Here is a 15,318-nt window from a genome sequence, read left to right as displayed (position 1 = left end):
TTTAAAGATTTGTGCCCTTCTGACCAGAAAAATGTGATGTGAAAGACAGAGCAAAAAAACAAAAACAAAGCCAGACTGAGGGTCAAATGAAGACTGGGAGCTGACTACAGCACAAAACCAGCCTGATGTTCCCCTTTGACATTAGTCAATTATTCAGCTTTCCTCTTCTGTGTACACCTTCTTTCTGACACAGCGAGCAGAGATACACAAACACGCCAAACAAATGCCTTAAGCATTCAGCACATCGATTTATCCGCAAAAAAAAAAAAACGTGACAGAAATGGAAGCAGCTGAGAATTTGAGAAAGCGTTTCTTTTGGATAAAAACATAAATAAATGTGTTTGCTCTGCTGGTTCTTACCTTGGCTTCCTTCACCCCCACTGCACTCTGGTCAGAAGTACAGAATAAATTACATGTTATTTCATTAAGTAGCATTGCTTCCTCGACCTGTTGGGCAATCAACAGGGATCGTGAAGTTTCAATGAAGAACCCGAGTCAACTAAAAAGAACAAGTTTAAACTGGACAGGTGAGAGAGCAGACAGAAAGTGACAGTGAGATTAAATTCGTGTGGAGTTTCCATGGACTTCGAGGCTTTAAAATCATCTTGTATAACATTACGCAATTATTACGGAATAACTGCACATTGATTTTTTTACTGTGAAGTGGTTTAGGAAAACTAATTTTATGTTCTACTACACAGGACTGGGTGATTTTGGCTTACTTTTTTGTGTTATTTTTAGCCTTTGACAAACATTGCGATACGATGTGTGCATGCTGATCTGAAGTGGCTTCACAGTCTGTTCAAACAGACACTGGGCTTCATTCACAATTCAAAGCTATAAGCAGCGTTGGCCAGTAACTAGTTACATGTAACTAAATTACGTAATTACAAAATAAGTGTAATTGCAATCAGTTACAGTTACTGAGAATAAAGTGTCTAGTTAAATTATTATAGTTACTTATGAAATTGTACTTATAAAAACGATTACAAAGGGAGTTACATCTGAATATTTTCAGCCACACACAGGTTTAATTGATTTCTTTCATAAATTGCAGTGACTGCTTTAAAATATGAGAGACACCAATGTTTTAGGAGTTTAGGACTCATGCCATTTTATTTCCTATTTGGGTCTATTTGTGTTTATTTTTTAAGATCAACTTTTTTTCCAAGGCATTGTTAGATGCCAGTGAATCAGAGTTTTGCAGCAGACAGAAATGAATTTAACTTACTGAAGAGTACTGAAGAAATTTAATTTAAAAACAGTAGCTTATGTTATTGTGTCTGGCTGCTCATACAGAAAGACTGAAATTGCATCTGGTTCCTCTAGTGGTTTAGAAAATACACACTTCAAATCAGAAAAGCTATTAAACCAACTCTTAATGCTGTAACTTGCAGAACTGAAAAGTAAATGCAATGGCCAAAGAAAACATCTGACAGTGATGAAACGTAATTGCAAGCATTTTAAGAAGGCAACTAAACATCTCATGGAAACCCACAGCAGTGTTAAAAGAGTCCTCAAACAGAGCTTCAATCTGTCGAGGAGAGTTAGATTCAAGAGTACAAGAGAACAATTAGGAACTGGATTACAGAGAGAAGATCAGAAGAGAAACAAACATGAGATAACAGTTTTGGTTTAGGAAACAGAGCTTGAGAAAAGAAGGACAAAGGTGTTCCATTAAAGTTAGTGCTGCTGCCTTTGTGGTAGAGACTCCAGCGTCCATCTAACACTCCCCTCTCTACAAGGAGATACAAAAACATGGACATATTAACATTGGGAACAGTGGTGAGGAAGGGCTTGGGAATTGTGCGGGAAGGGGAATCAAGGGTTGTGGTAGGGTAGAAGACAAAAAAAAAAAAAAAAAACAGAATCCCACCAAAAATAAAGAAACATCCTAAAACACAAGAAACATCGTTGCGATGCGCTCGTCAGGGAAGAGACCTCTCACCAGGAATTTGCGCTTCTGTTTCCAGTGGTTGCCTTGGGCATTTGTGGCCATATGGGCCTCGGTGACGACCCGGATCAGCTCCCACTCCTCCTGCGTGGGCTCGGGTCGCTCCCACACCGTCTTCTGCCGCTCCTCGCGCCGCCGCCGCTCGCGGTTCTCCTCGATCAGCTTCCGCTTGGCTAGACGCTTACTGTCATCCAACACCACTGGAGGAACAACAACACGTTTGCACGAGCTACACACAGCAGCTAGAAGTTATGAATTAAACACAAAATTGGAATAGCGCGTAAAACATTTGCGAAATAGTCACTTACTGATTAACTTGCGCTAAATATCACAAAGAAAAATAACATTTGCTGCAGTAGGAGAACGCACTAAAAATGACATAAATTACGAGCAGAGGCGGACGGTAGTGAAGTATTTTTACTTTACTCAAGTAAATTTAAAAAGTGTTTACTTTGGAAAACTTTACTTCACTACATTCCAAAGCATAATGTCATACTTTTTACTTCACTACATTTCATCAATAAAAGTTATTTTTTTTACTTTTAATACTTAAGAACATTAAAAATGTAGCACTTTCTTGTACTCAAGTAAATCTTTGAATTACGTTTACTTCAGTAAAATTAAGAAAGTAATAGATTTCTTATGTAATTAAGTATTAAAGTGCCCCTTATTATGGGTTATGAAAGGTTCATATTTTGGTTTTGGGAGTCCACAGCAACAGGCTGACATGCATGCAAGGTCAAAAAACACTTTAATTTTCTTATCTGTAGATAAATCTTCTGTTCCAGATTCTTACACATTATTATTATTATTATTGTTAAGTCTTATTTAAATGTTTCTGTTCTCATGTCAGATATGTATGTATGTACCAGAGCTTCTTAAAAACCACAACAAATTCCTCGTGTGTTTGCGCACACTTGGCGAATAAAGCTGATTCTGATTATAATATGCATTTATTTTTACCTTATTTGCTCAACGACTCTCAAACGATTCGTTTAACGATTCGTTTTTCCAAACCCCTCCTTTGTGTGACGCTAATCTGCGGTGATTGGTTGATTTCATTTAAAGCAGTGTGTCTGAGCTTTTAACGCTCCAAAAGCAGCACCTAGTGGCAAAGAATGAATTTGCATTTTCATTCAGACCAATGTGGAAATCAAGTTTTTCTCAGGTCTGCACATGCAACAAGTGGGCGGGTAATATGCTAACTGACGTCAACATGAAACGGCCTGGGATTCATTTTAAAAGCGACTCGTTTCAATGATTCAGAGTCGACTCTTTCTTTTGAGAGACAATATCTTTATACACGGTGCCTTTCAAATTTAAAACTTTGCAGGATGTTTTCATTCACTTAGAGCTGTGTTAAAAAGAGTAAAAATACTTCACTACTGTCCGCCTCTGATTACGAGACGAAACGTGGTCATGTTATCTTATTTCCGGAGCCTGCTGTTTGGGAACGCAGTTGTGGGTGTTAATTAGAATGAAGCACTTTTAATTAGAATGACAATATTTTAGAATGACAAGACTAGCATTTCAAATGCTTTTTTTCAGAATCAGAATCAGAGTGAGCTTTATTGCCAGGTATGTTTACACACAGGAGGAATTTGTTCTAGTGACAGAAGCTCCACAGTGCGACAGAATGACAGCGACCGGGACACAGCTAATAAAAATAATAATATACAAATATTCAAAATAGACAATGTGCAAAATGGCAAAAACACAATATACAAAATAGATCATCATAACAGGTATGTTATGTGCAAATTTGAAATGTAATGCATTTTTGATGTGCATTAAGGAATTTATTTGGTAAAAACCTTACTATCGTATTTGTTTTCTTACAAGATAAGACATTTTTCAGACTTAGTTGGGCGTATATGTTTTTTATGCGCATTTTTAGAATTTATGCACATCTTGGCGTTTCCATCCAGAGTTTTTTATCTGATATCCTAAATTGTGCATAAAAATAAGGTGGACGGAAACACCTCGTGTCTGTCTGTTTGTCTACCAATCAAAACACAAAATCAACTTTTTGGCCGCTGCTGAGATGGTAAAGTGCCTGTATTTGCAGAAAGTGTGTTACTCACAGTCTGTTGCCATGCCGACAGCAATGCATTTCTTGAAGCGACATTCTTGGCACTGGTTGCGTGTGACTTTGTCAATGACGCACTTGCCCTCATACTTGCACGCGTACGTCGGCTTCAAGTTCTTCTGAATCGTGCGTCGAAAAAAACCCTTTAAAAACAAGAATTCATTTAATTGCTAAGCATGAACCTTCTTAGAAATATCATAATGAAGTTCAAATAGAGTGTGATATGCGTGGCGTGTAATTAATGTAATGAATAGCAGAGATGTTCACAAGTCTTTGACCTGGAGTCCGAGTCAAGTCTCGAGTCTTTGGTCACGAGTCCGAGTCGAGTCTCAAGTCATTTAATGGCTTGCTAAAAAATCACATTTATAATCCTCATGTTCTGAAATCTTCCTGTTTATGAAGCTGTTTTAAAGACCATAGACACAATATATGATCTGTGATCTGCTTTGTAAAAAAAAGAGGTTTTAAGATGTAAGGTTAATGTACATCCAGCCTGTTATGTTTTAATCCATTACCATGTTCAAAACTGTTTTTCTTTAATAAAATCCTATAATAAGAGTCCGATCTACCACGACACATAAGGAAATATGTGACACAGATAGATATTACAAAACCACCAATTTTCCACCATAATTTGCAAATAAATTCTTTAAAAATCCTACAATGTGATTTCCTGGATTCTTTCCCCCCATTCTGTCTCTCATAGTTGAAGTGTACCTATGATGAAAATTACAGGCCTCTCTCATCTTTTTAAGTGGGAGAACTTGCACAATTGGTGGCTGACTAAATACTTTTTTGCCCAACTGTATTTTTGTATGATATAAGACAGGGGTATTCAATGAAAGTTCCAAGAGGTGCAGCCTCTATATTTTCCAAGCAGAGGTCTGGACAAAAAAAAAAAAAAATCCTTTTTATTGTGTTTTTACATTTAGATCCATGCAAGGCCATGTGACCGAATAAAATACTATTTTTTTTCTGTACGTGTTTTGCTCCTGAAATCTATATTTAAATGTTTTACTTAAAAGCATTATTAAAAGAAAGATCCCGAGCGCTTGTTATAGGATCCGCTCCGCTGTTTTGACGCGCTGCTCACTTCCAATGGGGCTGCTGTTACGGCTCGCGGTCCGGATGAATCCCGGGGTGGGGATGCGGGCCTTTTCAATATCAGTTATATAAGTATTTAAGGATAAAAGACTCGAGTTGCTTTTAAAATTTTCACGAGTCAAGTCTGGAGTCATTTCAGGTCAAGTCTGAAGTCTATAAAAATGCGACTTGAGTCCGAGGCAATAACTCGAGTGCCCATCTCTGATAAACAGTGTTATTAATGCCAGGGCTGCGTTATCCTAAGGGGCAACATGGGCTGCAGTCCAGGGCCTCGAACAGTAGGGGGCCCCCGAGACAATTCTGTTTTGAGTCTTAAATAGTTTTGCCAACCTTTCCGTATTATACAGAATTGTCCTGTATTTAAGGCGTCAGAGAAGTGTTACGCATTAAATCTATACGGAACGCAGTTTGTCCTGTATTTGCAGGCATGCGCTGAATGACCTCCTAGACCATATACATAACAAATTAATTATTATTTTTACAAATCATTGTTTGAATTGCGAACGTAGCTGCTCCAGGAAGGCTTTAAGGCCATCCTCTGCCGCCTATCGCTCCCGCTCCACAGCGAGTGGGACTCGTGTTTTGATTTCTTCAAATCAGTTTGGTCGAATGCAGAGATTACTGATCATAAGCACAACATCCAGCTAGAAAACATACAATCTACCTGAGGGAAGACATCTTTCACTATTGTAAGTTAATGTTGTTAAATAGAGAAACAAAATTATACATTTTTAAAATTGTAACTTGACCTCATTATTGAAAAACAAATTCAAGCACCAAAAGCACTCTATATGTTCTCTTTCGGTTAAATTTATTTTTCATTTTCATGCATTCCTACATTCATATTGCTACATTGCAATAAAATCTTAGTTCAAATATGTGCCACTGTTTAAAAATTCTTTATTGACTGACGTTTCATAAACGTTCAGTTGTGCTTTCAAATGTTATAATGTATGTAATTTTACAGTTTCCACCTCCTAAATTATTACACCTATGTGCAGTCACAAATCCATAGTGGTAAAATTTACTCAGGCCAGTGGTTTGTGTAAAGTGCATGACATTTTTTGTATGACGGATGAAGATTTAATTGAGGAATTCTCTTTGAAGGAGAGCAGGAAGAAGCCCTTTTAGTGGTGAGCGATATTTAATTAATTTTATTTGTAAGATTATAACGCGATAATATTGTTTAATGTAAATGATTTTGAGCCTATCTGGGATTATGACGTGCGCATTGAATTATTTTTTATAACCCCTCAAAGGCTTAACGCAGCACTGATTAATGCACTTTTACAAAAACGGATGTAAAAATAGTGTACTGTGTTGTGATTTTTAAAAGATGTTTTTTATTTTATTTTGAATTATGCATTGCATTGTGTTGTGTTTTAGGGTTTAGGAAATATCTGCAAGTTTAACAGAAAATAACCAGTGCATTTTTCTACAGATTTACTTTTTTCAGTGTGCTTTTCTAAGAGAAGAAGAATAGCTGAAGCACTCACCTTGCAGCCCTCACAGGTAATGCAGCGGTAATGATAACCAGTCGCTTTGTCCCCACACACAACACACAGCTCATCCTTGTCCAGATAACTTGGTATGTACCCTAAAAGAAGTTACAGATACAATCAAACACACATTAAAATAAAATAAGCCAATTTAACCTGAAAATATCTGGATGAAAATAGATAAAATTTTTAAAACTACACAAAAACTCAAGATACTCTAAATTTACCATCAAAGAGGAAAATTATTCAATTATAACGGCTACATTTTGAAAGTGTGACTAAAACTAAGAGTCTGTGCAAACAAAGAAAAGTTTAGGAGAAAATAGAGCAATGTGAGAAAGATGAGAAATGAAATAGAGGGGAAAAAGATAATTTTAGCAGAATGCTTTTATATTGAGACAGAAACACAAGGAAATACAAGTTTTAAGGCACACGAGTTTAGGCAGCTTGCAGCAGCTCACAAATCAATCTGATCAATGAGTCTTTGGAGGAGGACATGAGCTCAAACCTTCTGTTCCTCTGTCTGTATCCTTACAAATCAATACAACATACAATACCCAAACCTCCCTCCTACACTGAAGATCAATACACTACACAATGCAGCTCGAGTACAGTCTCTTCAAGTTCAGTCCAGAAGACTAATTCAGTATACTGTAATAAAAGCTTTTCCAATACTTACTAACAGTGTTGGGGGCAACGCATTACAAGTAACACGAGTTACGAAACCAGATTAATATTTTCAAGTTACTAGTAAAGTGACACATTTACAAGAAAACATATATTTTCCTTTGTGTCCCCATGTATTGACTGATAGCTCTCCTGTCCACATGTTGAGAGAAACTGGGAGTAAGTGCAGAGGAGTTGTGTGAACATGATGTTAGACTAAATGTGAACATGCATTTATTCATCTCAAGCACACACAAACAGATTCAGTATTCCTCAAAATAAATCAGAATGTGAATGCGATAAATGTTAAATGACACAAATATCCTTTTGGATTTAATACAGTTATATTAACCAATGACTTCGCTGCTGACCTTCGATGATCCAATTAAACCATACTACTAATGAACAAAAATGACTTTAGACAAACAAAACATAAGCCCAACCCAGATACGTAAAAGTAACGTAATGAACTACTTTCCATAAAAAGTAACTTACTAAGTAACACACTAGTTACGTTTTTATGGAGTAACATAATATTGTTATGCATTACTTTTAAAAGTAACTTTCCTTAACACTGCTTGCTAACATTGATTTATATTTCTGCGTGGCACTCATGAAGGATTTAACAGAGAACACAGAAATGGCTGCAAAAACTATTCAGGCTCTTAAGCCACACTTACAAATTGTTGAATAGTTGTTCGGTTTCAAATTAAATCATAGTGTTTTCAACAATGTTACTGATGAACTTAACATGTGGTTACTCAGCTAGAACATACGAGGAAAACTGACTACACATATCCGCTAGCTGCTGACCAGCTGATTACAAGTCTCTGAAAAACGTCTCAGACACATAAAGTTAGTCCTGAGAAAAGCTCCTTCAGCTTGTCTTCAGTATCGATTGCAATGACACATCTACGAAGTATCCAAATTCTACGTAGGACTGCTGTACATCTCATCAATCCCCAAACGCCAGACAATAAAACACTACTTTTAAAGTTGTAAATCAAAATGAAGAGTTCATTTGCAAAAACAGATAACCATTTTTAAAAATCATGTTTTTTCATTGTGCATTCCAATTAATCTCAATCAAACTGCAGTTGGGTTATTTTGATTAGGTTAAAAATAAATAAATAAAATACAGCTTACTAACACAATAAAAAACGGAGTTATCGGGGGGTTTTTTTCCAAATAAACTCTTCAAATATTACTTAATCCAATCTCACATTTAAACACAGAATTGACTGACTATAATTGCTGAGGACATTATTTTTGGACTGAGATGTTAGACTAATACACATGTAACAGTGGCAAACAGGCATCCACCTAAAAACATGCCAATTATAAGCTCAAGAAAAGACAAAACTCTGGCACCCAACAGCACCTCTATGCTTCTCCTAGAGCTTGCGATACCTTTCTTGTGCGGCCCCTGCATCCACTGCATCTGAGAGAAGTCCGGCCTGCCGTCGGAGTAGTAGTCTGGTTGGTGGTAGTGACTGAGAGGCACATCCATAGAGCACAACTCGCTCTTGAACACAGGGTTGCCCCCAGTGAACGGGCACCCATAGGGCTGGCTGGGCGGCCAGGCCTGCTCCATATTGGGAGGATGGTGGTGTAACGGCTGCGGCTCACAGCGAGCAAAACCCGGCCCTTCGCCAGCGTACATGCAATACTCGCCTCCGGGAGGCACCGCATATCCCCCGCTCACACCGTGGCCTATGTCATACACGTCTGACATGCAGTAATTCATTACGAAAATCTTCAAAGGCACAAGCACACACAAAAATATTTAAAAATCTCAAGTTAACACGTCAGAAACGTCTGAGCTCAATGCACTAGAGCAGAATGCGATCGGCGGTCGCATTGGTGACATGGAGTAGTGAAGCAAACAGCGTGAAAATTGTCTGGAGGACACCGGCTCTTATATATGGAGAATCCACCCTCCCCACTCGCCCCTCCAAATTGGGTGGAAGATTTCTGAGCACGCTCTCTTAATCTGACACCGGACAAATCCAAGAGGTTGAACAGCCGGGGGACACATCCTCGGACGGAAGGCCGTCATACATGTGCATGACGCACCTTCGAACAGATCAGACCACGATAATGTCGCCATCAGACCCAGCCTGGCTAATATGGTGAGATTACAATCACAATCCCAAAAAGATGAATTTTATTGATTTCAGATATGAGGCGCTTCAAGCGCTGGTCTTAAACTGTGATCAGTCATATTGATTGTCATTTGGCCTAATCCTAAATGGAGTGACTCATGACACATGCGAGGGTTTCAGACATTTACTGATGCATAACTTCATGGAAATGACCATGCAATGAATAAGATGTGGGCCTGTCCTGCCATCAGTCCAGATACTGTCCAATAGAAAAACACACTTTCATACATGCACACAGAATCAGAATGCATTACCAAAGATAGAAGATGATTTCTTTTGAAGTTTTTGTTCGTACAAACAAACAAAATGTGCTGATAGTTGTGCACTTACAATGGAAGTGTATAAGACCACTGTATGCCTGTCATTTATATACATATTTAGATTACACTTTATTTTAAGGTGTCCTTGTTACAGTGTAATTATACATTTAAGTACTGAGTAATATTAATTAACTACATATACTTACTGGTTAGATTTAGGGTTACTTGCATGTAATTATGCATACTTTATTGTTATTATAATAGTAAGTACATGTAACATGTAACAAGGACAACTTAAAATAAAGTGCTACCCAACATTCTTTTGTAATCTTAACTGTAATACAAATGCAACTTCTATATAACCTTAAATAAATACAAGTAACATTGAAATGCATTATGAAAGCCATTAAACGGTCACCACACATTTTATTCAGCCGGCAATGCAATTAATTTTTTACTCCCCCTAGCTTCAATCACTGTATACATACTGAAGTATCAGCAAAAATACTGAAGTCACTAAAACAAATCTTCAGGAACATACAATAAAACAGTGCTCTGTGGTGGAAACTGGGTTATGACGCTGAGAGTTAAGTGAGCAGCAGGTAACAGCTGTTTTTAGCAAGGGCTCCTGAGGCAAAGCCCCTCCACAACACAGCCTGATACCAGTTTAACTTTTTGATGAGGTGACCATCTCACATAAGCCAAAGCTTCACAGGGATTTCATAAAGATTTTAACCGCCAAAAACAACATTTAGACACATTAGCACACATCTGAACAATCTGTCTCTGCTCTGTGCTTGAACAAAAAAAACACAACCTCCAAATATTTACAATTGATATTTTCAGTATATGTGATTTATACTATGATTATATTAATATATTCCACATCCAATACCTAAACTTAACAACTACCTTAATAACTAGTAATAAGCAGCAAATTAGGAGTTTATTGAGGCAAAAGTCATAGTTAATGGTTTGTTAATATTGAGAATTGGACTGTCAATGCTTTATTGATTTGCTGAATTTTATTTTAAACCGAGAAGGCACAAATGGTTAAAGTGCTCTAGATCATGATAAGTAAACTGCATTAAACATCTAACGTTCTGGATTAGAGCCTGTGCCTTTTCACAGCCCTTCGCCACTATAGGCATTTCCACCTAATTGCATACGATCATTATTCAATTGTAAAGGATTTCGGTAACACATTAATAGGGAACACTTATTCACTATTAACTACGACTTTCCCTCAATAAACTCCTAATTTGCTGCTTATTAATAGTTAGTGCGGTAGTTGTTAATTTTAGGTATTGGGTAGGATTAGGGATGTAGTATAAGGTCATGTAGAATAAGGCATTAATATGTGCTTAATTACTACTAATAAATGGCTAATATTCTAGTAATATGCAGCTAATAAGCAACTAGTTAAACTACCTTAAAAAAATTAAAGTGTTACCAGGATTTCTATGCCCAGTAATTGTAATATCCAGGACTGTTAATGTTCTTGACATTGCAGATGTTAACCCTCAACATCCAAACCCAATGCATCAGAACAGGTTTAAAACAAACCCATACAGTTACGTTGGACTGCAGTTATCAAAGCATAAAATCTTACTGAAGAAGAAAAATGACAAACTTACCAAAAATAACACACCTAGATTTAAGGAAGAAACGTCCTCCCACAATCCCAACCGCAGCCTCCTCAAGATGATTGATCCATCACAGACCACTGGAGATCCGAAAGTTACCCAATAATCAAGAACTTGTTTTTGAAAACACCTCCATAACCCTACCGCTCACTCTCGGTCGCTGGTTTATGTGTGTTCAGTTTGGCAGGTCTGGGTGATTATGCACCGACTAGCGTGTTTTCCACCAATTTATTCCCTCCGGGATCAATCACTTGAGGTCCCGGGGTTCAAGGCTGGTCATGTTCAGTTTTCAGATGGCGGCCCTCATAGCACTGGGGATAGGGCCTGGGTTGACATGGCTTCCTGAGCCAGATGTCCCCAGCATTACCTGAACAGAGAGCTTCGCTGAGGCCACCTTAAACACACGGCCAGGGTGACCTGAGGGAAAGACCAAAACAACACGCTCTCATCCCTACAAGACTCACAAATGACTCCAAACAACACAAAGACAAAAGACCCACAGAGAGCGACTCGTGATGACTCAATGTGATTTACAAGAGAATCAAAGCTACAAGCTGTCACGGCAAGAGGCCTTGATCAATACTATTAGTGATCCAGACATAACTGATCAATAAGGTTACTGATCTAGACTTAATTCAGCCACTGTTTAGAGAAAATCAAGGGCAGCGATCAATTAACTAATCATCTTAATTTCATAATCTGCACCAAATGAAGACCAGTGTCAGGCAGAACATCTTCATTCAGTGTATTGGTAAAATAAAAAAAAAAGACTGGTAATAAAACAAGCTTAGTCTGCGAGAATGTAATTTTAGTAAGAAAAACATGGGTAACGCTTTAGTAGCAATTCTCACTATTACCTAGTTGCTTATTAGCATGCCTAATAGTGCAAATACTCCGCATGAGCATATTCTACATCTCTAATCCTACCCAATACCTAAACTTAACAACTACCTTAATAACTATTAATAAGCAGCAAATTTGGAGTTTATTGAGGCAAAAGTCATAGTTAATGGTTTGTTAATAGTGAGAACTGGACATGTATTGCCACAACAATAAGCTCTTTTCCAAATCTCAGTGAGCTGCCTTCCTAGACAGCATTTTAAGGCATAAGCACATTTTCAGCATTAGGACTGTTTCAAAATGAGCAAAATGAGGCTGTCTTATGAGTTACCTCATATTACCCTAAATATTACGCAGCACTGCATGTATACTTTGCAGAACAGATCATCCTAGAACTTAATGTGAAAAGCTCTAATCATTAGAGATTAATTACAGAGCAATTTTGCATTTAATAGTGGCAATAAATAAATAAACACATTATTTCGCCAAAAATGTGTGCAATTTTTTTTTAGAGCTTATTATCCATATTTTCCGACGCCCAGTGACACTTTGCACAAATTATGGGAGAAACTTTTGGTAACACTTTAGAATAGGGAACATTTATTCACTATTAACTACGACTTTTCCCTCAAATTAATTATATAATATATATATTCTATAATTATATATATAATTGAATAATTAATAGTTAGTGAGGTAGTTGTTAAGTTTAGTGTAGGATTAGGGATGCAGAATAAGGCATTAATATGTGCTTAATTACTACTAATAAATGGCTATTATTCTAGTAATATGCATGGTAATAATTTTACAGCATCCGTGTGAAAACAAACCCGGAAAGAGACGCAAGGATTTGGGGAAAAAAATGAAAGCTTCTTAGTGCATTCCAGGGAATTATTCATGGTTTATATCATAAATCAATCGGGAGAGCAGACCAAGAATGCACAGTACAGTCTTTTTTCATTTTCTTACAGTGGAATACAAAGGAAACAAGAAAATAATCAGGAGGAAAATAATGCAGCGGGCTGAATAGAGCTATTCTATATAGATATCGTTGTTATCTCACGTCACATTAATATACACGTAACGTTATTCTTCTGACTTCTGAAATTAGAAAATGAATGAAAATTTACAGCCCATTAAGTCAAAATGATGGTCCAAAATGGATAGCCTTACATGTGCTAACGCCACAGGCTTGCTCGCTCTGTCAACCACATTATTTATTGTAAGAATGTTTAAATGACAACTGCTTCCAGTTATATTATTGGTACGAAAAAATTGATTATGCTCACATTATTATAATTCATAATTTTTATTATTTTAAGCATACTGAGCACGTATAGTTTCACAGTTTACTGCACTTAGCAGGCATCACACACAGCAATGCTCCAGCCTACGACAATTGCTCTTAGACGGGACCGTGAATAAGAGAGCAAGACACTGAAAGCATCAGTCCTCAAGCCTGTCTCAGTGGCATCCACAAGCTTTGCATGACCATAAGAGGAATAAAAATAGTTCCACTCAGCACATACAGACTTAAAGGATAAATTACACAGATATGACATACTTTCCATATAAGTTAATAAAGCGATGTTTTCTAAATATCCTCTCTGATGAGCTCCATAAAGGCAATCAGATCTTCCAACCCAACTGAACCAAAGAAATCTATTGCAGATGAGTTTCAACCATGCAGAGTTGATCAAGCTTGACCACACTGCAAAACCCCCACAAAACCTGTAGGACCCAGTTGAATTAAAACAGAATTTGTGTTTCCAAAGAAATATGCATCTACAGCTATATGTCACACATTGTTAAGTTTCCTCTGGGAACAATACTGTGTCAATGAGACGATGATACTTGCAAGCAGGGTTTTAGGAGAAAAATTTAAAATGATGTTTAGTGTCAAAAGGGTTGCCACCTCTGCTTAACTCCTAACCCTAAAGACAAGCAGGGCTGTGAACAGGGCAGGACGGAGGATTAGGCGGTTAATTAGAGGGTCAGAAGTAATCTCTATCTCACAGGATCAATAGAACGCTAACCAGATGCAGATATGTGGACAAGAACCTGAGCGAACTGGCTGACAGCATCTGGGATCTATACCAGTCAAAATGGGTTCAAGTAGAGTCACATTTATTTACATCAAGCTTTATATACTACAGATTGTTTTAAAACAACTTCTCATAGGACAATAACCCCATTCATTTTGTAAAATGAGTCAATTATGAAACAAATTCAACTTGTAAAGCAGTTCTACAGAGGATAAGCGATTCAGCTCAATTCAGTTCAGTAACGGTGTCAGTAGTGTTGCAATATTAGTGTTATCCTCCAGCTCAATTCAGTTCAAATTTAGCTTTCATCCGAGAAGCTGAACTGATAATACTATTGAATATTAACTGTCTTTTAAATCCCGTTTCTGCCGAGAAAAGCGATAATTCTAGGGAAACGAAAAGCACTGTCTTTGGGACCAGAATTAGAAAACACTTGTCAGCCGGATGCCGGTGGCAGATTTCAGGTTTCTAAAATTTACATAATCACCAGGCAAAAGACTAAAGAAGTTCAGGTTTGTGTGTCTGTAACTTGTTGACTCTCTTCAGATCGGCCAAACCAAACATATCAGGATTGTTAAATTTAGGTATTGGGTCGGATTAGGGATGTAGAATAAGGTCATGTAGACTAAGGCATTAATGTGTGCTTAATTAGCACTAATACATGGCTAATATGCATAGTAATATGCATGCTAATAAGCAACTAATAGATGTAACCGTAAAATAAAGTGTTACCCACTTTATTTTACCATGTCCTTGTTACACGTTACATGTACTACTATCATAATAACAATAAATTATGCATAATTACATGCAAGTAACCCTAATCCTAACCCTAAAGTATGTACATGTAATGTTCAATTAAATTGAATTCAAGTTTATTTGTATAGCGCTTTTCACGATACAAATAATTGCAAAGCAGCTTCAGAAAATTGAAAGTTTCTAAATTATATATTTAGGAGTAGGTTATTAGTGTTGACTACGTTGAAATTAGGGCTGGGTAATAATTTGATAACGATAATTATTGCAATGTAATTTTCCTTAATAAAACGA

At 37.1% G+C, this 15,318-nt stretch overlaps 1 protein-coding gene across 2 annotated transcripts in view; it reads right to left on the bottom strand.

Moving 5' to 3' along the window:
• Positions 1 to 15,318, bottom strand: part of LOC306847265 (thyroid hormone receptor beta) — a 187,605-nt gene that overhangs the window by 11,575 nt on the left and 160,712 nt on the right. Inside the window, exons 6-9 of one of the 2 annotated variants that reach the window (XM_079381112.1) lie at positions 6,644 to 6,744; positions 4,039 to 4,186; positions 1,949 to 2,154; positions 361 to 387 (exon numbers count right to left, since the gene is read on the bottom strand). In XM_079381112.1, coding sequence (XP_079237238.1) covers positions 361 to 387; positions 1,949 to 2,154; positions 4,039 to 4,186; positions 6,644 to 6,744 — 482 coding nt within the window. The remainder of the gene's footprint in view (positions 1 to 360; positions 388 to 1,948; positions 2,155 to 4,038; positions 4,187 to 6,643; positions 6,745 to 15,318) is intronic. The other variant, XM_079381113.1, reaches the window with a different exon arrangement.

The sequence above is a fragment of the Barbus barbus genome (genome assembly GCF_936440315.1).
Source record: "Barbus barbus genome assembly, chromosome: 27".
NCBI classification, from domain to species: Eukaryota; Metazoa; Chordata; class Actinopteri; order Cypriniformes; family Cyprinidae; genus Barbus; species Barbus barbus.
This window is presented reverse-complemented; position numbering and strand designations above follow the sequence as displayed.